Genomic DNA, 27,583 nt, shown 5'->3' with positions numbered 1-27,583 from the left:
GAATCCTTCATGGAGAAACCTTCTGATTTCTGTGCTGGGTAGACTGTTAACTCCTGGCTTTGTGCAGGTATGCATGAAATCGCTGCAGAGATATCAAGGACTGGCTCTGGAACTATGAAACTGTATGCAGGAACTGATTGAATGACATGCTGGTCCTGTAGATGCTGAAGCAGTAAGGACACTGAGATGACACAGTGAATTGTGCCATTACCCGTCAGGAGGTTCACTTGTCAGTGGGACAGGACTTGTGGCTCTTCGTCAAAGCATGTGGATGAAATGTTCTGCAGTATTCAATGATGTGAGGGCACAGGCCTCTGTGGTACTGATGCTGATCTGGCATCAGCTGGCACCGATCTCCAGTGTGAGGTGAACTATAGGGCAGTTTTGATGTCATGCTTTTAAATATTTGGGTTTTGAGTGGAGAATATTCTCCATTTGAAGGGCTTGATTTGATTTGGGAAGTCTATCTTGAAATGTTCCTAAGTATGCAAAGGGGTTCTTGGCACTTTCCAGGACATCTCACATCACGCACCAGTTGCCCTCCTGTAGACTGGAAGTGGGGCTTTGAAGCTGTGAAGTGGTGGTTTGGGTGTCTTCCTGTCTCTTTTCCCACTGCTTCCCCACCTTCTGGAAGGAAAAGAAAAAGAACGCTTTGAAGCAGAAAGTGAAGCATCCTGTTCTTGTCAGCCCTGCTAACAGTGAAGGGAAGCACTGATGTGTGATGTGGCAGGCATGGCTGCTGCTTCCCAGCTGAGAAGGTAGGCTGACCAACACGTGTGCAGCAGAGCAGTGCTGCCAGAACTGACTTCTCAACACTGCATAATGGAGTTCTGGAAATGAGCGCTTTCAGCTTTGATGCTGGGAGAGCGAATGTTTAACAAGCTGTGGTTTTGTAGGGCCTGTTTCTCTGAAGAAAACAATACTAGCATCACATTTATCTTAAACAGCTGATTTAGACAAAGGACCTCAGAATAACAATGTAAGCAGACTGATACTGCAGTTGATTTCCGCCAATTGCAATACTGGGGGTCCTGGTTTGCTCTAGAAAAACTCGTTTGCTTTTTTGTGATTTAGTGAAGAGCAGAGCAGAACTCAGGGAATACTGTGTGAGGTCCCAGAAGAAGGAGAGAAGTGCCATGTTTTAAGTGCAGGCTGCCACTCTGTGATGGATTAAACGTTACAGCACACGTAATTTTTTTGCATGCTTCAGAGAGAAGCAATCATTTGTTCAGGGGCAGAGGATTAAGAGCTTAGAGGGCGGGCAGGAAGCCTCAGCTCTGTGTACAGTTTCACCCCATCGGAATGATTCCAGACATCAGGGCAGACTGAAGGGTCACTTCATTATGCAAACAAGGATATTTTTCCAAAATGCCAGCCAATTTTAATATATAAGGATCTGGAGACACAGCTGCTATTTCCAAAGGGTCAGAAAGCGGTGAGTGTGATCGCCAGGGAGACTCCTGCTGTGTATCACGTGCTTTTGGTGGCTTAAGGACAACTGATAATGTATTTCACCCTCAGCTGTGTAAGTCTTTTTCTTCCCCTGAACTCCAAAACTCCTATTTCCTGGTCTTGTCATATATATTTTATTAAGAGAATAATTTGGAGGTTTGGTCTGAGCTCAGTGCCTGTGAAAGGAGACCACTTTTGTAGTCCTACTGATCAGATCTACATCAGAACCAGAGAATGCAACTTCATAGCCAGGAACAGGAGAAAACTGACACGGTGTTGGAGCTCAGCTGGTTACAGAGGGGCTGGCCGTGGTGGTGGCCAGGTGGTCCTTGTGCCAGAGGCTGCTGGCAGAAGTGAAAGCTGGGCTGGTAGCTCTGCTGCCCTTGGAAGCAGCAGTGGGGCTGCTAGGCTGAGATCTGATCTTTTCTAAATACTGCCCCAAAACATTGCCATACGTGCACAATATACCCTAATATTATTAGAGGTCTGTGCCTCATTATCAAACCCTTCCAGCCCAACTAAATGTGGAATCACATAGCTGTGTATATTTACATCCAGTTGCTGTGAATGGACTGAAGTGGAATGAACAATATAAATATTTGTCTAGAATAATCCCTCTAGAACTCATGCTACCTACGAAGGCACTGCAGGACTTACGAACTGGTGTATTAAGCTATCAAAGTGTGCCAGCAAATATTTTCTGCCCAGCGTTGCTTTGCTGGCTGGTAGGTGCCTTGACATCTCTGTTGAATAACCTTGGGAGGCCTTACAAGGACCTGTCTCCAGTTCAGCCTGGATCTGGCTGTGCTCCGGTGGCTCAGGGCACAGGATGTGGAGTGCTGGGGCTGCAGTGGTCACACCGTTAGGGTTGCTTGAGTAGGTTCTGGTGTGTGTCAATACAAAGACACCTTCAGAACTTTTGGGAATTTCGCTTTGCTCTTTTAAGATGCCTTGGAAGCTGCATTGGTGGAAAGTTGTGGTAAAGGGGATTGCTGGAGTGATCTCAAAAGCAAAGCACACATTGCATGCAGTGCCATGAGTCTTGCACAGATGGAGACCTGGAGTTGTCTTGAAGTACATCTCCAGAAACATTCCTTCCACAGCAGCCCATGGTTCAGGCAGCACTATCAATTACAGCATAATGCGAAACTTCTTCAGTCACTGTCACTGGTGTTCACTAACTGTGTGCTCCTCACTTTCTTGGGTCCGGTTTGCTGTCATACTTTCACCTGGAAGACCTTCCATGTAGAGTGTCCTGCAGAACACAGCAGTCCCAACCTGTATGATCCAAACTCAGGTGTGTGTCTGCCCTAATCTGCTTCTTGAAAGCACAGCCTGGGTCAGCATCTGGTGCTGTTCCTATAACTGCTTGTTTCAGGAAGAACTTGGGCACAGCACAGAGAATAAGGAACACCAGAGCTATGGTTGGATGAGTGGGGAGTGAGTCATGGTGTGGTACTGTGGGGGCTGAGAGGGGAAACAGTGCTGTGCCATTGAAAGTTATATCATGGGACAAGGAGTAGTGTGTGTTGAAGTACACCCGTGTGTAAAAATGGACCAATTTGGGTGGGAAACAAACAAACAAACAGAAACAATTTTCAAGGCATATCTGCTTGACTCTTCTAACCTTGTTAGTGCTTGTGAAGTTTGTTTTGGTCAGAAATAGAGGGTTAGTTGAAAATCCAGCAATGTAAATAACCTAAGCAGATGGCAGACTTAGAGAGGAATGGTAGCTCAGAACAGGGAAGTGAAAAAGAATGATATGTCTGAAAGTGAGCCCTCCTGCTCTGCAAACCGAATGGCAACTGGCACAGCTTCCTACCAGCAGCCCAGAAAAAGCTTGTTTCAGCAGTGGGTGTTGGAGAAGCAGTGCTGTGATTGGGTCTATTTCTTCTTAGGAGTAGAATGCTTTTAAGTACCAAATCCCACTTAAAACACAGGCATTAAGTTTAGTCATCTGATACTTGAGAAGTAGGATTTTCTTTTATAACTCATTTTTAGTCCTGGGAGAAGACTTCACAAGCAGCATCTTCCAAGAACTGTTGTGTAAGCACAAGCGTAAGTTGTAGTGAGAAACGCTGATCACAGATACAGCCTGTCAAAGGTAAAGTGAGTGTATTTTGGGGCAGCTTTATGAACAGTGCTGTATGTGTCGCTGGGCTCTGCAGCAGAGCCATTCTGACTGCTCTGTGCCAGCAGTGCTCAGCTGTGCCTCCTCCAAACGCAGGGTAGCCATGCTGCTCCCCAGTGGCCCTCTGCCTTCCACAGGCACAGCTGCTTCATCTGTTTGGCCTTCTGGAAGGGGTGTCACAAAGCTTTCTTCAGAGGGCATCCCCTGGTGGCAGCTGTTTTGAGTAACAGATTGTTTTGGTATGAAATCATTACTTAAAAGATGTGGAGCTGCTGTTCTCTAGGAGGAGAGCTAATGTGAATGCATGAAGTGAAAACAAGTGAGGTAGTGAGAAACAGCGGCCGGTGTGTGTACAGTGAGCAGGAGCAGCGTGCTGGAAGAAGCACAGGTGGAGAGAGGAGAACAGGAGGGGCTGAGAATGTAACGCAGTCACGGTGCAGTGTGATGACCATCAGCCTCCTGTGGTTTACTGTTACTCGTGTCATAAAAGGGAGACCAGAAGCATTCAGGCCTCACTTTAACCATATAAGACATAACAAGGAGGTGTTGGTAGTGTTGGTGTGCACACTGACCTTGTTGTTTCACAGTGCTAAGCCAGCAGAGCACTGTTCCATCTAACATGGAGCTTAAGAGAATTAAGAGAACTATGCAGCTCAGTCACATAAATGGTTCTTAATGTAGCTTCCTGTATGTGCAGACTTTAAGTGTGCAGAAGGGCAGTGCAGCCCCAGGACTTGCCTTGGTGCTGTGTGTGTAGTTTTCTACAGGGCTAAAGCAGGGTTTATTCTGTGGTATTTTGGCCAATTGCACTATTCGTGTCTTAAATGGGGTAAATATTGGAAGTGTTCCTCCCTCCTTTCCAGAAGTGATCTCCCTCCCCCCGAGTAATGTCAGTAGTTTTGTAATGCTTGTGTTAATCCATTGATTTAATTCAAATGCTACCTGTGATTATATATGGTATGCACTGTCTGTATTATGTACAACACACAAGTTTTTAGCTATGTATAAAATAGTACATAAAACTGAAATAACTTCAAGAGAGAAGCCCTTGTTTTATTCATGCTGTGAAAGTGAGGTGTCAGTGTGGCAGTAATGCTGAGCCCTGCCCTGTGCAGGGCTGCTGAGGAGCTGTGTTTTGGTGTCCTCAGAGAGGGAAGCAAAGGGTGAAGGAGGACAGGGGTTGTTTGGGGCTGTTCTTTGAGACAAACTGGAGGGCATTTGGTTTGTGCTGGTGTCTGATGGGGATGTGATGTGCTGGGCTGATGTGCATTAGGGATTGTCCCATGGCACTCCAGGCCTGCAGCTCGTCTGGCAGTGCCACCAGGTGGGTGATGGTGGCTTCCTGCTGCCTGACCTTGCTGTGCTCACCAGGAGCCCTGCCGATGGGCTCTGGGTGCCATGGCACTGCCCTCAGGCATCTGCTCTGCTCTGCCACTGCTGCTGCCTCCTCCAGGTGCTGCCTTTAACCTGGCTTCTGTCTGCTGCCACTAGTACAGCCCATGCATTTTGTGGTCGTTAAGCAATGTTTTGATGATCTTGTGCTCACAGTAACTAATCTAGGTGCAAACATCAACATTAATGTCTAAACTCTGCAAGAAGGTAGAAAGGAAGAACTGATCGAAGATCAGTGAGAGTAAAAAATGTGTTGGAAATAAAATGAAACACAAAAGAGCGTTACTGAGCTGGAGTCATCACTGGAACTTGAACTGGGGGAGAGCAGCTCCTCTTGCTTAATGGGAACGTTCCTTACATTACAGGATACTTATGTGAGATCTCTTTGGCTTCTGCTAGCCTTGAGAAACAAAACAAACAAAGTAAATATACCCAAATGCCTCTGAAGTGAACCTGATCTCTGTGAAATTTGTGATTTTGAGTAAAGATGGGCATTAGTGAGCTGGGATGGCAGAGCTGTATGTGTCTGCATTGCTCCTCAATGCACTTCTGTGGTCAGATACCCAGAGAGGTTTTATTTACATGTTGTACAAATACCCTCAGAAATGAGCATCAGTCCTTGCGTGGGGAGCTCAGACATCGGTGTATTCGTGGTAGATGCGCACTTCAGACCTCCTGACGCTCTGCAGAGACCTGATGCTCTCACTCCTGGTTCTCATATTTGATTTCCTGAACAGCCTTCGTGAGAACGATCTACACATGAAAAAGTAGATGATTGGATCTAAACAAACATTACACGCAGACAGGAACAGTGTCATTTCCTTACAGTAATATAAGATTTTATGTGCAGAGTCATCCAGCAGTTTATCTAGATGGCTGAAAGTGAAGGGTATCCTGCACAAGTGGTATGGCAGGAAACAGGTGAAGAACACAGCAACTACAACCCTGATGCTTTGGTTATGTTTTCTCTTTCTGCTTGATGAGCTGATGAACTGTTTGCTCGATTTATAAATGTACCTGGATATGGCAATGTAGCACCCTATAAGCACTATCAACACCACCAGGAAGGTGCAGGTGTTGATGTAAACGACAGCCGTGTGCCACTTGACTCCCAAGGGAGACTTCAGCTTCATGCAGTCATCGATGTTCCTTCTAGTGGGGTAGCCGTTGGTGAGGATGAGGTTGGGTAGGGCGAGGAAGGCCATCACCACCCAGACACAGGCAGAGAGCACCTTGGTGAAGGTGATGCTGTACATCCTGGAGTCCCCAAAGGGCTTCACAACCTTCAGATAGCGGTCGATGCTGATGAGCCCGAGGAAGACGATGGTGGTGTACATGTTGGCATAGAACAGAACTGTAGAGTATCGGCACAGGAACGAGTTGAAGTGCCACGGTCCCAGCTGGGAGTCCTGAATTATCTTGAATGGGAATGTCAGTGTCATGAGCAGGTCTGCAACCACGATGTTCTTGAGGTAAAATATGAAGCTTGTTTTGTTTCTGATGTGGAAAAAAATCCACACGGCCAGGCCGTTCAGCAGGATGCTTGCCAGGAAGATGACCAGGTAGAGCACAGGAAGGACGATGGTGGTGAACTCGTCCTGCGTGGCGTTCCCGGGGGGGCCCACGGAGTGGTTGGGGGCAGCGCTGGCGGCCTCGCTCAGGTGTTCCTCTGTGGGGTGAGAGCAGCGTTAGAGTGTTCATGGTGTCCTATGGATGGAGCAGTCTGAGAACTGTCTTCTAGAGTGTCACCTCCCTGGGCAGCTCCCCTGGCTGCTGTGTCAGCCACTGAAAGCAGCGGTTAAATCAGTGCTGCTGAACCCAGTGTATTGCAGCACATGGTAAGAGACAGCAGTGCTGCTTCCTGCTGGGACAGGGGAGCAGAGCTCTGCTCATCCAGTTAACCAGAAACAGGGCTCTGGGGGGTCTCTTTGAGCCTATTCAAATGCTAATTTGAAATTTAATTTATATGAATGTATTTAAAAATTGCCTTCTCTGTGGATGTTAAGGTTTTGTGTACAAACTCCAGGCTCTTCTACATTATCTCACTTGTTTGTTTAAAACCCAAAATGTTTGTGCCTTGTCTTGGCCGGTAAGCCAGAACTGAAGCCTATGGGGCTGCATGTGGCAGAATACAGCTGGCCTCTTTGAAAAGGACTCATCTGAACATGTGTGGCAGTGTTGGTGACAGTGAGCTGCTGTTCCCGGCTGTACCTGGTTGCAGTCCGTAGGACAGGTTGTACCCCATTGTTTGTGGTGTGTTGTTGTCCGAGGTGCCTCAGGCGTCCCTCTGGCAGCTGCAGGTCCAGGCCTTGGTGTGGCTGGCACTGGCGTTACATTCTGGGGGAGAAGCAGAGGTTAGAGGCAGCCCTGGGCAGCCCTGCACCGCTGGGGGAGTGCAGGCACTACTCGCTGTGAGGCTGCATATGTGGAACCCAGTGTATGCTGTGGAGACATGAAAATGGTTTGGCATTGCTCAAGGAAATCTGGTGATACCAATTTCTAAGGTAACACTGCAGATTATTGACTCGTATCATGCAAGTACATATTTTTTCCATGCTTCCCATTCTGTTCATTAGTTTTGATAAGAAAACTATTGGCTGAAACGCTCAGGTCTCAGCGGTTCCTCTGGCCCTGACTGCCTCTCCTATGAAGGTGAACAACTGACAGAAGTACCGAGCCATTTGCAGATCTGATCTTGATGCAGGAAAGGAACGAGTTGTTCCTTCTTTCAAGGTCCCTTCCAACTCTAAGGACTCTCACTGACTTTGTAAGTTTCAAATTGTCACCAGGTGGCAGTAAAGTAAATCACTGTGCCTTAAAGCCCCGGTTAAATAAATAAAAAAATAAATAAATAAATGTAATTCTGTTTTTAAGCTTTTTCTCAGTTTAGCTTCTTTTTGTCTGATGCTGTTTACAAACTCTGGCTCCTGATGAGGCCGTCAGAAGTAATTGAGGTATTTTGTTTTGCCTTGTGCTGAGAAGCAGTGGTCTTCCTCCTAGGGAATAAGCAAAATCTCTGTCTTCCTGTTGTTTATAGTTCACAGCTATTCTCTTTTGCCTGGGAGGCACTGAGATCAAAAGGACAAGTCATTTTATGGAAAGATGCATATCTGTATCTTAGGCAAATAAGATGCTTATTTCCCTGTTTCTCAGAGCTCCTTTCCTGCCTGGTCCCCAGAAGGTTCCCTGCTGTCCCACAGCCTGGTGGGTGAGGCAGGGACTGGTGGCTGCTGTCTGCCCATCTGACTGGGGAGCGCTGTGGGGTTCAATGGCACTGGGTCAGTTCTGTGCCTCTTACTCCGGGTCCTGAAGGGAATTGCTGTAAATCCTGTTACTAAAAGCCCATGAACCTTTCCACTTCTGTGTCCATCCTTCAGATGGGTATTATCACAAAGGGGCTGTACAGACCTGACAGTGTGTAACGACCATGAGTGCATCTTTGTACAGGAGCAGCACCTGCACTCTCCGAAGGTTCCATCTCTCGACTCATATCAGAAATTGGGCCAATGTTTTCTGACACATATGAGAAGGGTTCCTGACTGCATGATGGTCTCAGACACAGCCCATCAGCATCATAGGGCTGCTGTCAGCAGAGATGGGGCAGGCTGAGACTTTCAGGCCCCTACTCAGAGTGCATCAGGATGCGGTTCCTTTCCTCACTGTAGATGGTGTTTGTTTTGGTGGGTGCTGTTATTTGGAGCCACGGGGCTGCTGGTCTGAGTGCTGGGATTTGGGCTGTTACCTTGTAGTTGGAAACTGCTGCAGAGGTTGGACTGCAGCTGCTTGGAACTGCAGTGTTGAAAGTGTTGAAATCACTGTCACAGAAGGCTCTCCCTGCACAGGCACCTACCTACCTGCCCTGGGGAGGGGGCTGCAGCTCCGACTCAGCTGTGCCTGTTAGTAGCTGCTGACAGCATTGCACCCACGCTTGCCCTGGGATGCATGTACTCAGGTGCTCACTGTCCCAGTGCCTGTGAAGCCATGTGTGCAGGAGAAGCCCAGCTGATTTCTTGCTGTGCTTTGCTGTCCCTTCCATGCATAGCAGGGCAGGGGAGCAGAAGCATCCCTTCTTTCACACTTTTCAAGTCACTGCTTCTTCCAGCAGACCCTTTAGGGTCTGACTCATCCTTGTCCTTGAATGGATTTCCTCTCTGTTATCTTATTGCTAATGCTGTTAATACTAAAACACATTTAAAATAAATCCTACATGTTGGTTGGCAGAGGAAAGCAGTATTCACAGCTACTGCCACAGAGCCGTGAGAGCTGAACCACACTGGTCCTGTGTCCTGCCTTGCTGGCACAGCTGAGCTCAGCATCAGCCTCTGTGCATGGAAGGGGTGGAGGATGGAGATCACACCTGCCGAAGGCTGCCCCAGTTACGTGTTGCAGACTTTCCCTTATGCTGTTGTAATTCTGAAGCTTTAACATCACAAACAAGTTGCCAAGGGCAGCAGAGATGCGGTCACAGCAGTCCCTGGTTGTGTGACAAATTTTGGGATGCACAGAAATGATCTTGCTTAGGTTCAGAAATTCAAAGGCGTTCAGATAGCTTAATAGGCTTTAATGGGAAACTAAGGAGTACTGGGATAGACAGCGCATCTAGTAGCATGACTGTTATTTATGCTGATAGGTGAGCGATTGTTACTCTTCTGAGCAGAAGCTGGTGCGTCCCTTGGCTCTGAAAGTTGTAGCTTTTCTGGTAAAGATCACTGCAATCCAGACTTGAGGAGAATGAAGAACGTTAAGGAATGTTGTAGACGTTTTGTGGCTGTTCTCTGGCTATGCGTTCTGGTAGTGGCTTTATTACTTTTCTTCAGACCAGTTTCATATGGTGTTTCTCCAGACTCGTGCTTTCATACAAATACATTCTGTCTGGGTGCTTCTGAAGGTGCACTGGAAGCTACTCCTTTGCTCACGTACCTTTTTAAACTGAGCATGCTGTCTTCTCTGTGGCTCATGCTGGCTGGTTTTTTTCTGTCTTTCCCCTAAAGGCTGCCAGTTACAGCAAATGTAGGTTAAGCACATACTGCTTCCCTGATGAGATAACGTTCTGCTGCCGATGTTGACAGACTGGTTTACGTGCCTGACTGCGATGGCTTCAGATGGGAAATTAAGTAGTAGTCTGCACGGTAGATTTCACTGCCAGATGGGTAGAGAATGACTGTATGGTTTTTCTAATGAGTAAGGCTTTGGGTTGCCTCACTATTTGAAGAAATTCACTACCGTCACATTTAATTAATCTCCTTACTTACAACTCCTGAAAAGTTAGAAAATTTTCTTTGTGAGTTTGAGCAGAGATTTTGGCTCATGGAGCTGCAGGGCTTTAAGTGATGCCCGGTTACCTGAGCACAGCTGCCACTCACTGCATGTCAGCGCAAGGTCTGGTAAGTGGCAGCACTAATGTAAGTGGTAGAAATGTGAAGCAGTTTGTTAACTTTGCTCTCGACTGACTGTGCTTATGTTCTTTTCTATTGCCATCAGAACAAAATCACTGCCTTCCTTTACTATAACGATTTGGGAACATTAGTGCAAGCAGTAGTACAGAGCCTGCATCCCCGCCCTCTTCTTTACCTCCATCCATTCCCTCCCTGCATCATTTCAGCACACCTGGCATTGGGTGCCTGTTGCTGTGGGCTGAATGCTGGTGAGGTCATGCAGCTGCTTGTATTTCAGGCTGAGCCAGCTGTACGTGTTGGCTGCCTCAGACTGAAGCTGCTCCCACATGTGCTGGCAGAGAGGAGACTGAAGGCACCCTCCTGGGGCTCTGTGCTCACTGCTCCCCATTCCTGCCTTTCCAGGAGATGTGCAGGCAGCTCTGCGTAAAGCAGACACATTGCCACCCCTGACTGACTGAACTTCAAGTGGCTAAGAAACAAGAACAAGGTATGACTGCAGCTGTGGGCTCCGGTGCCTGGCTGCTTAATCATACCCAGAAACAGGAACCAGTGTCTCGTCTCAGAGAGCTTCATGCCTGCCTCAGTATCTAATACAAAACCCACTTCTTGGTTTCTAGGTTCCTCCTGGAAGTTCCCCTCCATTCCAGGGTTCTTTCAGCAGCTGTGGCCAGCAGTCCTGTCTCTGGGCCAGCTGCAGCGCAGTTTGCTGCCTGTGGGAGAGCTCCTGGCTGAGGGCCCATCCTCTGCCATCCACTTGTCCTCAGTGAAGCCTGGTGCCAGCCCTGGTGAAGGCTGCACCCTGCAGCGTGCTGCACCTGCTGTGGGGAGCAGTCCCTGCCATCGCTAATGGAGCCTTCTGTCCCCACAGCACTGGGCCCAGGAGCTGGCTGTGGGAAAAACCCTCCATGAGCTATTCCTGAGAAAATCAATGCTTCCCCTGTACAGTCAGTCACTCAAGTTTGCATTAATCCTTCTTAATCCTTTGCGATAAATGTAAAATACAGTGTGTATGCATCTGAGTAACCAGCGCCATTGCTCATTTTTGCTTTCTGCAGCAGCCTTTGCAGTGCTTTATTGCACATACTCCTAAACATTACATTCAGCTTGTGCCTGTAACCGTTCCATTGCACAGTTTCAGGCCTGCAGTGGGTGCAGCGGGATGCTGCAGTAGGATGCAGTTCATGCAGTAACACTGTTCATGTGTGAAGTTCTACATTTGCCACTCCTAACACCAGGTATTAAGTTCAGCAGGGGTAGGGGCAGTACCTATAATGTAACGTGATGTCTTTAGTTTGTTATAAATATCTATGCATATCTTATTTTCTCAGCATCAGTTTTGGAATATTTTTTCCCAATGATTTTTTAAATATTTAATTTCAAGTGAATGATTGCAAACCCCAATTTTCCAGTATGTGGGATGAGTCTGATGTGAGGCCTGTTTGGGTTCCTGCCTCAGTTATCAAGTCTGTCATTAATTTTTCTGTCTTTTGGGCTCATTAAAAGTTCATGGACTAATATTGCTTACTTTGAATCAGATTTTCCATACACAGGTTACAAAACCTAGCAGACGTTGTTCATCTTCAGTATAAGGCTGTGTATTTTGGCAACTCATTTGCTGCACCTAAAGATGCATGAGTTCTCTTTCCTCTTAAACATGTCTAAGGGTTCCTAAGTGATGCTGAACAAATGCTTTCAGACCTTTGGTTGCATTAATAAGGAGAACATGCATTTCTTGTGACCTGGAATCAGGAAGTACTGCCATGTTGAGTACGGGTTGTGCTCTTTTGTGCTGTGCTTTGCAGCTGGCAGACTGGTTACAGTGGTCAGCTGTGTGCACGCTGTTCTCTGTCGCACAGGACGGACTTCAAAGCAGAATCAAAGTTCAGTGGCTGTAAGACTTGCAGGTGCTCATCTCAAATACCGATTGCTGTGCTTTCCTTGGTTTTGCTCAGTGGTAACTTTATGAAGAAGATACTTTCAGCTCTGCTGAATGTGGGCTGCCGTGTGCCTCAAGGACTGTGGACACTCAGTAACTCTTCTGTTGAGATTTTCAGTCTGCAGAACTCAGAAAATGGGAGGGAGAGCAACAGGATCCTCAGCATTTGTTCTTTGGTGGCCATTGCTTTGCCAGTTCTAAACCAGTGTGGTGTGAAGTGTAGTGCTCAGGCATCTCTCTTAGAGGCTGCAGTTGCTTTTACATGAAGGTTTAGGAGAGAATTGGCAGCAGAAAGGCCCCATGCAGGCCTGCAGGTAAAGGGCTGTTGGTGGCAGAGGAGTGAAATGTTGCAATTCTGAATTTTTTCTAAAAACGAAGAGAGGACAATGTGGTGGTTGACAGAGTTGGGATAATTAATATTTTCTTGGAATGGCAGCCTCTAATTAGGCAGGAGGAAGGGATTAGCTCTGAGGTGCTTCCTTTGTCTCTGTCTAGAAGATGCTACTGAGTTGTTTCTGCTTGTGCAGAACCTGCCGATAGCAGAAGCCATGCTGTAGCCCATGGAGGTTGCTGTATCTGAGCCTGTTAGGGGGCTCACTTTCAGGCTTTCTTTTTTTTAAACTCGGTATCAGAACGATTTCTGTTTCCTTTATACGCAATTCTGATTCCTGTTGCAAAAGGACAAAATCCACTCTGCTGCACTCAGCTGGGTTTTTCTGTGCTTTGATGCACGTTGCTGACGTGGGCTCACCATGTTTGGCAGCGAAGCCAAAAAAGGAAGGAAAAGAGACTCGGTTTGGTACGAATGGCAGCGCTGGTGTCCTGCGGGAGCTCCCAGCCCTGTGCCCATGGCAGCAGTGCTGAGTGAGGGCAGCGTGGGCCGGGCTGTGCTGTGCTCGCTGTTCTCACCTGGGTGTGCCAGCAGCATTTCCCAATGAAAAGCAAGAAGCAGTGAGCTGCCATGATGGTGTCCTTTTGGGTTCAGGGTTGGTCAGATGTGTGACTGCTCCTGGTAGCGCAGGACCTGTGGGTTTGTTTTATTTGTCAGGAAGGTGCTTGGATGGGTAATGGCAGGAAGGGCTGAGACAGCCAAGATGTGGGAATGAACTGCAGACCTCGGTTCCTGTTGGGTGCATCTTCTCTAGCCCCAGAATTCTCATAAATGCAGTGTGCCTCGAGTTCCTCCTGGCCGGTCTGGGCATCCCAGCGCTGCCGTGCGCAGGAGCCAGGGGCTGCCGCGGCCGTCTGGGCTGAGCCCGGCCCTGCCCAGCAGGCTGCGTGCTGCGGGGCTGCGTGCCGGCACAGGCCGAGCTGCGGGCACCGGGTGAGCTGGTCCGTCTGCTGCCGCCCTGCCCTGGGGATGCCCCGGCAGCCTGGGAGGGCGCGAGGGTGAGACGGCAGCGGGCCGTGATGGGAGGGAAAGCCGCGGGCAGGGACTGGCGCGGTGCTGTGAGAGCGGCTGCTTGCTTCCCACGCACCCTGAATGCAAACAGGCGCTTTCTGCTCGAAACCCCTCCGCACGCTTTGGCTGCTCTGCCTCCCTTTCCCTCCGCAGGGCGAGCCCTCAGACGGGCCGGGCTGTGCCGAGTGGCTGCCGGCTCCGGTGCCAATGCTCCTGGCATCCCCGTCTGTGCAGGAAGATTGCAAAATCTTCTCTAGAGTGACGGAACGACGTGTGAAACCCTATGAGAGTAACACCGAGCGTGCCCAATGAGAAGGTAGATGCGTGCATCCCTATGGCGCACCTATGGCAAGCCATTTCTGTAAAACATAAAACCTTCAGCTGTGTTGCTGTTTTCAGCTGTTTGTTGCTGAGCGAAACAACTTCAATCTGAAATACTTCTTAAATGACGGGGATCTGTGGAAGTGCCCGTCCCGAACCTTGAGACAGATCTGCCACACGGTGTGAGCTGCCTGCTCAGAGCTATGTGGTTTTTCCAGTGAACCTGGCAAGTTTTAACATGATTGGAGTGAAGCATGAAGGAAGAGAACCTTTATTCTGTACAGAGTAATTAAAAGAATTCAAGCACGCTTTCCTGCTCTGAAAGAGGACAAAAGGATCGAATGCAAACCTCGGACAGCAGATTCAGATGTTACGGTTACTGGATCTTACTTGATATGACTTAACCTGTGCCAGGAAGTAAGGCGTTAAAACCACAAACCCTCTTGCACTTTGAATAGTATCTCGGAAGGAATAATTAGTGGAAATATTTCTGTACTTTTCTCTTGGGAGAAAGATAACAAGTAACATTTACCACCTAATTAATAAGAGATCGGAAGCTCCCACTACTTGAGTCTTCTTCATGCTTTTAATTGATCTGATCCTCAGTTTATGCTTCCATGTCTGGTTTTTCAGCAATTCTGTCTTAATTCCCACTTTCTTTTCGGTTAAGAGTGATTAAGAATGGGAAGATGTACAGAGCAACCTATCAAACGCTTTCCAGATGGTCAGAAACCACTTACCTGTCCCCGCTGTCGCCCTCCGTTTGTCTCTGAGCTGCATCGCGGAAGTGCCTCAGACTCCTCCAAAACGCATCTTGAGATTAAAACAGTCTCGAGAGTATTTCTTGCGGTGAGGTGGTTAAATAAACCATATCTGGAAGTAAGCTTCTGCGCTTCCAATCGCCTTTTTTTGCGGTACCCGATCAGAGAGGCAGAATTCACCTGGCCAGGAGCGACTGGAGCAACTGGCTCTCTCATTCCCAGGAATGACTCACATGCCGGGTAGGCAGCGCGCTCGCGCCCGGCTCCGGAGCAGCCCAGGCCTGGGACGCAGCCGTGATTCACCCAGGGGCGGGCTGCTGTCTGCCCCGGGCAGCGTGCGAGCAGAGCGCTGCCACCTGTGCACTGTGCCTGTGCCTTCCAGCTAAGACTGTTTGTCTGTGCAGTGAGTGCAAACTGAGCGTGAGGCTGAAAACTCTTGTGCTGGGTAGATGCAAATACCTGCTCATCTAGATTATCGTGTCAGTTATTAATTTGACTGCATTTAGGCATCTTTAATGTTGTGCTTTGAACAGATTCTCTCTTCCAAATGTGGGATGAAAGTGAATTGCGAAGCCTGTAACTAAGTATTTCAACTGAAATGACTGGGCTGCCTGTTGCCTTCGTGCTTCCTGCTGTCACCGTGCTCTGAGGCTGACCCTGGGCCCTCTGGCTCTGGCAGTGTTGTGCTGCTGGTCCTGGTGTGTGTGCCGAGCAGGGGAGTGTGTTGGCCTTGGGAGCACTGAAATAAGCACTGAAGCAGAGTTACAGAAGCAAGAACTTTGCTGTGTGTCAGTAGAGGATGAATTGAATGATTTCCCATTTCTGCAGCCTTCTTAGATAATAAACAAATAAAGACAGCACCCTCCCTCCATTAAATATGCAGGAGAAAAATTCATCTTCCAGGTTGCACATCCAGAGCAGTGGCTGCCACATCACGTTTCCTTGACTTTGGTGTCTGTTCCACCTGGGCTTCTCTGTGCGCACTTTGTTCTCTTTTCCCCAGAGCTGTGTGTGATGGAACCCCCAGCCCTGCTCTTCTGACATCAGAGCTTTCTGTGCAAGTTCCTTTGGCAGCTGCCTGGAGCCTTGTTGAGCTAGAGCCAGGCCCACCAGCTGCCGTACCCGTGGTGCATTGCTTCCTCTGGCTGCGTGTGCAGGGGAATCCTGAGATCGTTTTCACATTCCTGCTCTCTGCTCACTCCTGGGCAATCTCTGTGAGGTTCTCACTTGCCTCAGGACCTCTCCCTTAATCAGATACAGTCCCTGATCGCAGGAGACTTTTGACAAGGTTCATCAAGATCAGCTTTTGCAAGGCAAAACAGATAATGCAAAAGAAGCTGGCAGGAACACAAATTATAGTTCTGCAGTATGTGATCTGATCTCAGGAGCTGGGTATTCTGACATTAACTGGTGGTCCTGGCATGTGGCAAAAGAAACCTGCCTCTTCCATTCAGTTTTTTTCACTATGGACAGTCACTCTCTGGGATGTCTGAACAACACTGAACTCCAATTTCTGGAGTCTGTTCTCCTCAAAGGACTGCTGAGCTCAGGCACTGACCAGATGTGTTGCTCATGGTCCCAGTATTACTGTGCAGTGGGCAGCCATGTGCTGTTGTGTCTGCTCTGGTACCTCAGTCATCTCCAGTGTTGGGAATGTCTCTGAGATCTCAAACAACGCTGTGGGAAGTGCTGTGGGGAGGGGAGAGGAGAGAAAAAGGGAAAAGAAAAGCAATTTCTTACAGAGATCCAAGTGTTCAGTAGTTGGCATCCTGTTTTTTGGGTTTTTTTTGTGTGTTTTTTGTATGTGGTGTGATTGCACATCAGCCTTTCCTTAAAATCTCTGTGTTTTGATGGGTTAGTAAAGCCAAATGAGTTAATAAGCTGTGCTACAGCATCCACTGCAGGCTGCTAAGTTGGAGAAGCCGCGTGGTGGTTCTCAGGTGGGAGCAGGTCTAGGCAGGCCTGTGCACAGAAGGGAGATGCTGTGGATGGGGCTTATTGTAAAAGCAGCACCAGTGAGATGTGGGGCTTTGGTACTGAGAGCTGTAACCATCATTGCTCAAAGGCTGGATGTCCCTTCTTGTGTTCTGATGATTACAGAGCGATTCTCAGATTACATAATAGTCTGAACAACTTCATTACGGTAATTATTGTGTTGCTTTACTGTAAAACTCCTTTACTATCACATTGGCAGTACAAGCTGTGGGCTTACTTTTTAAGAAGATTAACCACCTGGATAATATATGAGAATCACTTTTTGTCTTTTGAATTAGATGGTGGAACCTGCTGTGCCGTGCTTCAGTGTGCAGGAGGTGCAGGGTCCTGGAGATGCTTTGGGAGCCTCCAGCACCTCCTTTCCTAAGGAGGTTTGGTACAGTCACTGCTTGGTGGCTGCCACTGAAAGGCAGGCAGGGAGGGAAGGAGCTAACTAGGAACTCACTTGTAGAAAGCTCTTTTCTTTCTTCATCCTTGTGCTGCATTGTAGGTCCCTCCTGCTGCACCCCCTGGCTGATGATCCTTTCTGAGGCTGGAAGTCAGTTGGAGAGCCTGCAGTCTTCACATGCAACCTGCTGGCCCTGATTGCTCATGAACAGTCATACGGGGAGTATCCTGGTTACTGGGCTTGGCTTCCCAGATCTTATTCACAATACAAATTATCTTATTGTATTCCAAGCAGAGTATGCTGTGTACCATGAGGTTTGTACTGGAGCTGGGCAGTCAGGGCATGTGAAGTGCAGAACTTGTCTTGAGTAATGAGCTTACTGTCCCTCTGATACAAAATCTGGAGGGCTAAGTTGTAGGTGCCTTAGGCAATGGCTCTTCCTTTTTCATGGAAGGAAGTAAAATACAAAATAAGAAAAACTATACGCTAGCCTTTGTGTATCCAAATACGATGGGTGTCCTACAAAACTGGTCTTCCTGGTGCCCTGTGGTTCCCCTTTTGGAACCCAACAAGCTGTGAAATGTTTGGAACGAGTATCAGTAGTTTTCATGGGAAACCAGAGCCTGGGAGCCTGCTCTAGGCTCATTTGTCCAAGCAAGTCCAAGGCCTGCTGCCAGCCTTCCCACTTCTAGGCTGTGTGGGACTCCTTGTCTGGACTGTAGACAAGCCAAGCAAATGCAAACTTGGCTGTGAAAAGGAAAAGCCTCAGTGCTGCATCATGACGATGATGGGCTGTGTGTGCCAGGTCTGTGCTGTGTAACTGCTGTAATACCTCTGTAGCTCTGGGGCAGAGGTGTCAGCACCTCTCCAAGTTAATTTGGGGGAAATTCAGTTTTAGAAAAATATTGACTGTCGTCCTGAGCTGTAGGTGTTGTGGGAGTGAGAGCAATTCCCGGTGGCTCTGGCAGAGCCCTGTGAGAAGCCCTGGTGCTGTGCTGCTGCCAGCCACTCACTGTGGGGCAGGCCTGGACTCGGGGCTCGCTCCTGCTCATGTGAGAGATTAAATAGCACTGTGCCATTTTTTGAGCTTCAAAAAAGGAGGAGGCAGGGATCTAAAAACTGTATGACTGTTAGAATTTAGGGGCTGCTCCTGAACGTGGGTCAACTAAACATCCCGTCCTCCGGTCAGCGGGCATTTCCCCATGGCAGACCTTGGTCACTGGCTGCTCACTACCGTCCCAAGCAGCTTTGGCAGGACAGATGACTCAGGATCCTCGGGAACCTCCGGCACACCCCATGCTGAAGGAGCACCCCTGCCCATTTTGTGGCTACACCCACCTGTAGGCACAGGCTGCTGGTGTGTGCCTGTGTGCTGCAGGTGTGCACACAGCATTAATGGGAGTGCTGTGATCTGAGCAGTAGAAACGTGCATTTCTTTAGGCAGTTGCTAAATTGATGGTTGTTTTAACAGCTAAGAATTTGGTATATTTACTTCAACTAAAGTAGCCAAATTAATCCTCTTAAATACTGCGCGTGTGTGGAGAGAGAAAAATTAATTCCTAGATAGTATTTAATCGTGTGGGGAAGGCACCATTTGAGAAAACCATGATTTGTGGAGCAGTGTAGAAACAATTGGAAGCTGACTAGGGATGAGTTCAGTTTCCAGCTCTAAATGGGTGTTGTATTAAGGAAAGCATTACTGTGCATAGCAGAGGAGATATATGAGCTGAAGTTGCTGTGTGGTGCATCCACTGTGTGGTAGAGACAGGGAGTCCTACAGACAGATGGAGTTACATGCGATAATCTATGGACAACTTTGGAAAGATCAAGCAGTATGGAGCAACCTGTATGACTGCATTATGCTACTATAAATAGGCAGTCTAAAAGCAGTAACTGAGTGGTAATCATAGCATCTGGCATGTGCAGTGGGCAGCAGACTGGCATGAGAGCCTGAGAAGGGTAGCTTGCAATAGGGCCTGGTGCATCTCGGCATGGTGCTGGGCTCCTCAGGATGTCTGGATGTGGTACTGGGCTCCCTGTGGTGTAACCAGGTGGGAGTGCTGCAGGGAGTGTACAGTGTGATGTGGTGGGGCAGTAGGGGTGGTGGGGGCACAGGAAGCAGTAGGGGTACACTGAACAGCAGGGGTGGCAGTGGGGTTACGATAAGCAGCAAGGCCAGTGGAAGGGAGCAAGCGGTAATGCTTTCCTGTGGCTGCTTCTGCAGCACCATGTCATCTGAGCAGTTGCCCTTTGCAATCCTGGGGCCTCTGCTGGCCCAGCCTCATCAGCTGCTCAGGGACTGAGGTGCAGCAGAGCCACAGAGCCCTCTGCTAACTTCTCTTTGGGGTGGAGAGGAAGGGTGAGGAAGTGGGTAGGTGGCAGGAAGGTAGTTGTGTGGGAGGTGGGTAGGGACAAGGAGCGTGGCCTCCTTCCCTCCGCCAAGTGCGTTTCCTCCTCCCCACCCTGTGCCCTGCCAGCCGGCCTGGTGCCGGGGTGAAACCTTCTGGGTTTTGTTCCCAGATAAAGCTAAACTGTTGGAAGCAGCTGTAGCCACTGAGCTGTGAAGTGTTAATAAGAAATGTTGGTTTTTTGTTTGTTTTGTGTAAAGCAGATAAAATAATTCCATAGCTTGTTCTTAAGTGATATGAAGGTGTGTTAATTCATAGACAACCACTTGTATTCTGTGGAGTGGATGTGACCTGACGACCGAATCAGCAAAGCCTCTGCTCTTTTTACCTGCAGAGCAGCAGCGCAGGGCTACAAGCTGATCAGCGTTACGCATCATTGATGCAGGCAGTTCAGATTGATGTGGTTACAGCTGTGAAGTCATCAGTGATCCAAAGCGATACACATCTCTGTGGTACGAGTGCAGCGGCACTGTGGCCAGGCAGGCACATCTCAAACACAGCTGGGCTTTCCCGGCTTTGGTTACTGATGGGGTGTCAACGAGAAGGGGAACAGATTGGGGAAAGACCTGTGTAAGATCAGCTGATGGTTTGAGGTGTAGCTTTTCACCTGCTGTGGCTAAGGAGTAAGCATAACTATGGAAATCCAGCCTGCCCTTTTTATTAAGTGTTACAGCAACACCACCCTTCAGTTTTCTACAGCAGCAGTGAAACAAATTTCTTAATTTCTCTGTGGGTTTGCAAAGTCTCTGGAGCATGAAGCCACAGAATCAAGATTCGATGGCCAAGGTTCCTGTGTCCAATTCGGTTCTTGGGTTCATACGAACTGTTCTCTGAAGTGTGTTCATTTTCCTGCATAGTATCTTCTCCAGGAATGGTTTGCACAGGAACATGTATATCAAAGGGTCCATGCAGGTGTTTGTGGCAGCCAGCCAGAGAGTGCTCTCCTTAGCGATAAAAAGCTGGTTCTGCAGGTGGCAGTCCATCCGAGTTGTTGTTTGACTCAGGGTGTAGGGAACCCTGCTGAAGTGGAAGGGGGCAAAGCAGACGAAGAACACGGTGAAAATGATGAATACTTTCCCCTTGACCCTTTGATTCTTTTTGCTTTCTTTCTTCTGTGTTTTTGAGTAAGACTCATACACCTTTTTGGCAATAATTACATAAAATACAAGCATAAGAATGAGAACGGCCCAGAAGACAAACTGGCAGATGTAATTGACAGCTTCATGCCATTTGAGTCCAAGGTAGCTCTTCAGCGAGGCACACTTCTTCACTGACTGCGGTGTTGCTTTCTTGTTCGATAAGATCATGTTTGGCACAGAGAGAACCAGGAAGAAGAGCCAGGTCAGACCCGCGAGGATCTTTGCTGAACTCACTTGTTGCACCCAGAACTTCCCGAAAGGTCTCACGATCTTGAGAAACCTATCGAAAGCAATGAGACCGAGGAGCACTATGCTGATATACATGGTGTCATAAAATACTACGGCTGAAAAGCGACAGACAAAGGCCTTTAGTTGCCACGGTCCCAGGCCAGAGTCCCTGAGGATTTTCAGAGGAAGCATCAGAGTCATTATAAAATCAGATACTAAGGTATTTTTCAGGTAGACAATGAAAGTTGATGTGCTTGGAATATGGAAGAAAGCCCAGATAGCCAGGCTGTTCAGTGTGAGTCCCAGCAGGAAGATGATCGTGTAGAGCACTGGGAAGACCAGGTGGGTGAGTGCAGTGCCGCGGTGGCATGGTGTGGAGGAGGTGCTGAAGTTACTGCTGGAACTCTCATTTGCAAAGTCTCCCATCTTTCAAAATAGGCTTGGATAAAAAGGAGAGAGACAACATAAAGCGTGACAGTTTGCATTCAGGATGGCATGTTGCTCATTGAGATCAGCAGACTTTTACAACAGCACACAAAGCTTCCCAAGCGCATGTTAAACAAACTGACCAACTTTAAATGTAAACCTCTGTTGAAGGTTGAGTTGTTTACAGAGTAGCAGAGAGCTGAAAGGTTATAGCGGTAGAATGCCCAGAGAACCATTTGTCTTTACTTGGAAACATATTCTGACATGGAGTACAGATTTTATGGTTGGGGCTGAAAAGCTTCCCACGTGCCTCTGGGAAAGCAAATTCTGGTATTTCGCACCCAGCACACACCATCCTTCCTTTCTCAGCACAAATTTTAACAGTGTTTTTGAGAATAAGATGCACGCTGCTGGCTGTCAGCCTCACATCTGCAAACCTGACACCCGAGTGCCCCGCCACGCCACGGCAATGCTGCAAGAGTGCAAATACCTGAGCACAGCTGGCAGCTTCTGTTTCACGGAGGGTCTCTGGTTATCTCCAGTCCATCTGCTGTTCCTCTGCAGACAGGAGTCTGGAGCAAAGTTATAAGAACGAGGAAACGTGTAGAAAGAAGAGACCTTTTCTGCTGGTGGTGGTGTGTCGTTTCCTTCCTCATTTTCACATACCGAGTTACTTAATCATGTTTTTTTGTTGCTTTTCTGTCTTCCTTTTGGTCTCCAGTTGACCAGGAGAGGCATCTGCTGGATAATTGCTGCTTTCTCTCCATCCGTAGGTGCAAGAAATGTGGGCATTGTGTTAGGAATCTTGCACGCCCCTCCTGGGCCCCAGGCTGGTGCTGAAAGCATGCAGTGAAGTGACTGCACGCTGGTTCTGGGGAAATAACAGTGCCCTGTTTTTGATGCTGGAATGCACTGAAGTGTAATCTGTGCACAGGAGGCTTTGTGAAGTCCTTGGTTTGTGCTGACAGGTTGTGTTGGCTCCAAGGCTGATTGCTGACGCGTGAACTGTGTTTGAATGCTTTAGGAAGTTGGATATCAGTCCTGAAAACTCCCTGTGCCCCACCAAGGAGCAGAAACCATCGGAGGAGGGTAGGCAGGACATTGGGTGCCCAGTCTGCACACTTATGTGGTGGTGGCACATGTTTCTGAATGGGAGCTGTTTTGCAGTGATGATAAATGAGCCCTAATCCATCTCATCAGCTTAGGGTTTGTATGATGATTGCTCCTGAAAATTCCAGCCTGCCTGTTCTCTCTTTTCCAAATGAAGAGAAGTGGTTAAAATTATTGTTTAGTGCAAGAGAGCGGTCCTTAGTGATTAGTAAAGATTTTACCGTGAGTCTTTCTTTCCCTAAGATCTAAATGTTCTGTAAATCAAGCCTTTGTGCATTTTAAATGCAATGTATCTTTCTCTATAGAAGTTATTTTTTTAACTACTAAGGTGAAGTATTTGAAGATTGAAGTCACATCAAAATAAGCCTGACTGTGGAGTAATTTCTTGTGATGTACAATGACTGATTTTGGGCCAGTGGGTTAAGAATTGTGAGCGTATACTGAGATAAGCAAAACATTGTGCTGTTACCAGAAATCTGCACAGGCAAACAGCTTACCTAGCGTGTGCTGCATTTCTGTTTGTCTGGTGATTGCATGCTAAGTGACAACTTCCCGTACTGAAAAGCTACCTTTGTTATGGGGTTTATTTACATCCATTCCTTCTTTGTCATGGACTTTCTGCTGGCCCAAATTAAGCTGTTTCTGCAAAATCCCTGCAGCTCATCTGTCCTGTAGTGTTCTGTGACTCTGGTTTAATTTTTTCTTACAGCTCCAACTATAAATTCAAACTTTTTCCTCCAGCTCGGTCAGACGTGGAGCCTGTGAGCAGACGGTGCTCTTGTGGTATCCAGCTGTCCGAACTGTTGTCCTTTTTGTGAGCGGCGATGTTGGTTCCATGGGTCTGTTTCATCTGTAGGGCAATTTGTGAAGGTGCAGGTGAAATTGTAGTTAGCCTTAGCAGGATTCTTCTGCCCCCCCTGGCCAGGCAGGGGTGTGGGTGGTTCTTTGTGCTAAACCGGGGTATCCTCAGTGTCGTCTCTTTCATCCAGCGCCGCTGTTTGAGCTGACAGTTCTGGTGATGTGGAGTGCTTGCACAGCATGCCCAGCAAGGACTTTCGAAACGACTTGCAAAGGAAAAAGTAAATGAATGGATCTAGGCAAGCGTTTAGTGATGTCAGCCACAGCGTGCTCTCCTTTAAGTAAAACAGGGTGTTCATTGCAGAACAGTCAAAAACATTTCTTGTTTGGCTCAAAGTGTAGGGAATTCTGGTAAAGTGGAATGGCACAAAACAAATGAAGAACACTGCGATTATTATAAAAACCTTCAGATTTACAGACTTTTTTGATGGTCTTCCCGTGCACCTGGTCCTCTGGTAGGATTTATACAGTTCTTTGCTTATAAGTATGTAGCATACAACTATGACCATTAAATTAACCCAGAAGATAAACTGGCAGATGTAGTTTACAGTTTCATGCCAGACTAAGCCAAACTCAGATTTCAGGAGAGCACACTTCTTTACGTTCTCAGGAGTTTTTTTCTTGTTCGATAGAATCATGTTGGGTAATGAAAGAGTAAACATCGATATCCAAATTGCCATGGAAAGCATCTTGGCACCTAGGAGGCTCCTTGTGGTCGATGTTCTGAATGGCGAGGTGGCTTTCTGATAGCGATCAATGGTTATCAGCCCAAGAAACAAGATGCTGATGTACATGGTGAAGTAAAATATGACCTGGCTGACCTGGCACACAAACCCTCTCAGTGCCCACGGTACCAACTGTGCATCACTGAGGATTTTAAATGGAAAAGTCAGAATCATGAGGATGTCAGATATGACAGTATTCTTGAGGAAGATGATGAAATTGGATTTACTTGATATTTTGAAGAAGATCCACGTTGCCAGGCCATTCATAGTGAGACCCACCAGGAAGAGAAGGGTGTAAAGCAAAGGGAAGATGACATGTCTGATTCTGTTATCGCTGGTGCAGTTGCTGCCATTGATAGAGTGGCTGAAGTTGCTTGTGGCTTTTGTTTGCATTTCGTCTTTTCCACCCTCCTTGTAAAAAACAAAAACAACAAAAGAAGAAAAGTAAAGAAGTGAAGCTGGATGTTCTGTCTTTTATGATTTCAGCCTTCTTAGTCTATTTTTCATTTTTATGCAGTGAGCCTTTCTGTTGGACTTTGCCACCTGCATTGCTTTCCTCTCAGGATGGCGAGTCGGAGCAGGCAGTGCTGGGCATGGCCACACCAGGAGGCAGACCGAGGGGAGCTGCTGTTCTGCTCTGTTGGGTCCTGGCCTAGCAGGGGCTGTGTGGAGGTGTGGGGCAGGATGAGCAGGATCCTGGCACTGTGATGGGCTGTGGGGCTGCCAGTACTTGGCTGTGTGGGGGCTGTGGCAGCAACTGCCTGAGCTGCATCCTCTGCTCACAAGGAGAAAGGGCAAACATTGTTTTCCACATCCTTAATGTGGAGAAGAGGTAGCAGCAGAACTCCTTTTGGCTGCAGATTTGACAGAGTGAAGATGATGTGAAAGTAGTTCAGTGCCCCTCCTTGTTTCTGTTGCTCTGGCTGCCTGCACCCCAGCCCTGCTCTCAGATACCTCTGCCACTCCTGCCACACGTCCTCCAGACACAGGGGTGGCTGCTTGCCCTGCAGGCTCCCAGCATGGTTTTGCCCAAAGGAGAGGCTTCTAGGTGCCCCGCAGCTGAGATGCCAGCACTCAGACATCGCTGTGTTACTGCAGCGGGTGCAGGTTTGCCAGCGTGGTCTGTGAAGGCTTTTGTAGCTTTACTTGTGTAGGAATTAATTTACAGCATCACAACTAGTTTCTCCTGTCACTTTTCTAAATCAGCTGTTCCATCCAATGTGGTGCTGCAGAAAGCACTGACCGACCCCATGGCATGGAGCAATGTGGCACTGCAGGCGCTGCAGCCATCGGCAGCCCTGGAGCTGGCAGGGCCGTGCTGTGCCCAGTGTGAGAGGCAGGTGGGCACTGCATGACCTCAGAGGGGCCACTTTCAGGAGCAGCTCTGTCTTTGTAAGCAAGGTCAGCCAGCACCTGAGCATCCCGACACGGCCCTCACAGAGCTGCCAAGCTTCTTTTCTGTCTATAAGGGTTTGAGAGGCATATTGGAATCTGCTTCTGCCCTGAAGTGTGTGGCAGATCCAGCTGCCACATCCAGTCCTAACAGAGCAAGGATTTCCCAGGTATGCAAGATCAGAAGAAAAGCAGAAATCAGAGAGAGGGTTACCGTTGCGTGCTGCCAAGCAGCGCTGCTGTGCTGGGCTGTTCTCTGCGGTGGCACTGGTGTCACTGCGGTTCCTGGTGCAGCAGCAGCTCTCTGTGCGTGCCCGGAGCTGGGGGAGGCTGTAGCTGCTGCTGTGCTGGGGCTGCTGCTGTGCCGGGGCCGCTGGTGAGCTGGGTCTGGCTCCTTAGCCAGGGGGGGACAGTTGCTGATCCCAGGTGACGCCATCAGCGCTTCTGCTTTTGTTTCCTTCAGAACACACAGAGAGAAATAGAGTTTTCTAAATAATTAGAGGTTTACTTCCTGCTTTCGACCTACAAATAGAGCTGCTATTTTTAAAAGAGATTGTATCGCATATTTCGTAAGCTGGTGCAACTTTCCTGAGTGCAGAGTTGTGCTCCCGTCTCTGTGCCTTGTGGTTTGTGTGGAGTCATTTATTATTAATTTTCTACACGGCCCTCCTTGCTTGAAAACTGTGGGTGGTCTCATTGTGTAAAGAGAAGCAGTGATTGGAGGAGGTGATCTTATTTTGTAAGATTTTGTAAGAAAGATTCACACCTTTTATCACTTGCTGAGCAGTTCTTAGTTTTAAAGTTAGGTATTTGGCATCAGCTCTGTGTGATACGTGGTAGTAGAAGACTAAATGTAACTGCTTAGAGTTTCAGTAAACTGTATGTGTTTCAGTTTCTTTGGGATTTATAAAAAATACAGTCTTAAGTGTTGGACGGCATCTTCTTGTTGGTGGGGTTGTACACGGTGAGAGAAGTGAGGAGCAGCTGCTGGACTTGTGCTCTGCGTGCTTAGCACTGCCTGCCACGGAGATGGGGATGGGCATGGTGTGCATCTCCTGGCTGTCTTTGTAGATCCATAGGGATGTGTGGTACCAGCTGGCATGTGTTCCCTGTGTTCTGAACCTGGCAGTTTCACTTGGTGCTGTTTCCTCCACGGCCATAACAGCTGGAGATGCTTTTTGCAATGAAACATTTGTTATTGCTCGCTGCAGCCTGGGCTGCTGGGCTTCTGCAAGCCATGGCAGAACAGTGATGAGAGACTTCACTGCTGCTTTTTTCAGGATGAATCTTCAAGTCATGAGTGTAACCAGCGCATGATTCTTCTCTACGGCGTTGGCAAGGAGCGTGATGAAGCAAGACATCAGCTGAAGAAGATTACCAAAGACATCCTGAAGATTCTGAATAAGAAGAGTACTACTGAAATGGGTGGTAAATGCTTTCACACTGCTGTCTGGTAGCCCGTAGCAGAGATCATGGGAGCTGTGCTGCCCCAACATGAGGCGCAGCCTGCTGCCCTGCCCTGCCCTGCTTGTGGTGTGGGGATAAAGCCTGGAGTTCAGTGCTCTGGCTGGGCAGTAATATGCACTGCTGGCCTTCCCAGTAAAACAATGTGGCCATTTTCCAGTTGTTATTAAGTGTCACTTTTTTTATGCTGATGACCTTAAAGTAGCTTTCCTGTTGTCATGTGGAAAACTGAGGGAAGAAGGATTTTATGTAGTCATAAGTGACATTTTTTTTTCCTGTTAAATGTCTTATAAAGCAATAGTAATGTATAGCTACTAGGGCTCCATTAAGTGTAAAATGACCAAAATAATCTTTTATCTGTTAAGTTGGGGATGAAGGGCAAAAAGCCAGGAAGAACAAACAAGAAGCGTTTCCAACTCTAGAGACTGTGCTCACAAAGCTCCAGCAGCTGTCGTATTTTGACCAACACCAGGTGACATCTCAGGTACTTCCCTTGTATAAAATTGTAGCCTGTTGCATTCTGCTGTAGAGTTATCAATTAGGGGACAAATCTGGGTTTGTAAGGAGTGTTTTCTGTATGCCAGCAGTGTCGCTGCTTCTTTTAAGGTGAGAGAAAAAAAGTGCTGTCATGGTGTTTTGAAATACTGCTTCTGTAGGTA

The 27,583-nt window shown here is 47.9% G+C and overlaps 4 protein-coding genes and 1 long non-coding RNA gene across 10 annotated transcripts in view; 2 read left to right on the top strand and 3 right to left on the bottom strand.

The window, feature by feature from the left end:
* MED12L (mediator complex subunit 12L) overlaps positions 1-27,583 on the top strand; it is a 90,772-nt gene that overhangs the window by 35,689 nt on the left and 27,500 nt on the right. For all 4 annotated transcript variants that reach the window (XM_015872148.2, XM_015872149.2, XM_015872147.2 and 1 more), the window contains 2 exons: positions 26,741-26,888; positions 27,290-27,408. In XM_015872148.2, the coding sequence (XP_015727634.1) occupies positions 26,741-26,888; positions 27,290-27,408 (267 nt within the window). The remainder of the gene's footprint in view (positions 1-26,740; positions 26,889-27,289; positions 27,409-27,583) is intronic.
* Positions 5,531-15,108, bottom strand: GPR87 (G protein-coupled receptor 87). Of its 3 annotated transcripts, none has more exons than XM_015872156.2 (3): positions 14,771-15,108; positions 7,187-7,312; positions 5,531-6,644 (listed from the first exon to the last, which is right to left on the bottom strand). In XM_015872156.2, exons 2-3 carry the CDS (start codon positions 7,218-7,220, stop codon positions 5,608-5,610), a joined length of 1,071 nt encoding a protein of 356 aa, XP_015727642.1. In that variant the 5' UTR covers positions 7,221-7,312; positions 14,771-15,108; the 3' UTR covers positions 5,531-5,607. The 3 variants fall into 3 exon arrangements, with proteins under 3 accessions (XP_015727642.1, XP_015727640.1, XP_032302502.1); XM_015872154.2 differs by lacking the exon at positions 14,771-15,108 and adding an exon at positions 9,183-9,271; XM_032446611.1 differs by lacking the exon at positions 14,771-15,108 and adding an exon at positions 8,830-8,908.
* Positions 8,617-13,452, top strand: LOC107318401. Its single transcript, XR_001557339.2, has 3 exons — positions 8,617-9,605; positions 10,774-10,858; positions 10,989-13,452. It is a non-coding gene; the product is annotated as an uncharacterized LOC107318401 (long non-coding RNA).
* P2RY13 (purinergic receptor P2Y13) lies at positions 20,225-23,418 on the bottom strand. The gene is made up of 2 exons (XM_015872157.2): positions 21,866-23,418; positions 20,225-21,388 (listed from the first exon to the last, which is right to left on the bottom strand). Exon 2 carries the CDS (start codon positions 21,373-21,375, stop codon positions 20,350-20,352), a length of 1,026 nt encoding a protein of 341 aa, XP_015727643.1. The 5' UTR covers positions 21,376-21,388; positions 21,866-23,418; the 3' UTR covers positions 20,225-20,349.
* Positions 21,994-26,003, bottom strand: P2RY12 (purinergic receptor P2Y12). Its single transcript, XM_015872153.2, has 2 exons — positions 25,675-26,003; positions 21,994-24,479 (listed from the first exon to the last, which is right to left on the bottom strand). The coding sequence occupies exons 1-2, from the start codon at positions 25,894-25,896 to the stop codon at positions 23,436-23,438; spliced, it is 1,266 nt and encodes a 421-aa protein (XP_015727639.1). The 5' UTR covers positions 25,897-26,003; the 3' UTR covers positions 21,994-23,435.

The sequence above is a fragment of the Coturnix japonica genome, chromosome 9 (genome assembly GCF_001577835.2).
Source record: "Coturnix japonica isolate 7356 chromosome 9, Coturnix japonica 2.1, whole genome shotgun sequence".
NCBI lineage: Eukaryota > Metazoa > Chordata > Aves > Galliformes > Phasianidae > Coturnix > Coturnix japonica.
Note: the sequence above shows the minus strand (reverse complement) of the source record. Positions and strands in the feature narration are given on the sequence as shown.

Excerpts from the sequence above, each read along its gene's own strand:
- P2RY13 (XM_015872157.2), bottom strand. The coding sequence starts at position 21,375 with ATGGGAGACTTTGCAAATGAGAGTTCCAGCAGTAACTTCAGCACCTCC.
- GPR87 (XM_015872156.2), bottom strand. The coding sequence starts at position 7,220 with ATGGGGTACAACCTGTCCTACGGACTGCAACCAG. Across the intron at positions 6,645-7,186 it reads GTCCTACGGACTGCAACCAG|AGGAACACCTGAGCGAGGCC; the intron begins GTACAGCCGGGA and ends CTCACCCCACAG.
- P2RY12 (XM_015872153.2), bottom strand. The coding sequence starts at position 25,896 with ATGGCGTCACCTGGGATCAGCAACTGTCCCCCCCTGGCTAAGGAGCCA. Across the intron at positions 24,480-25,674 it reads CTGCTTGGCAGCACGCAACG|GAGGGTGGAAAAGACGAAAT; the intron begins GTAACCCTCTCT and ends GTTTTTTACAAG.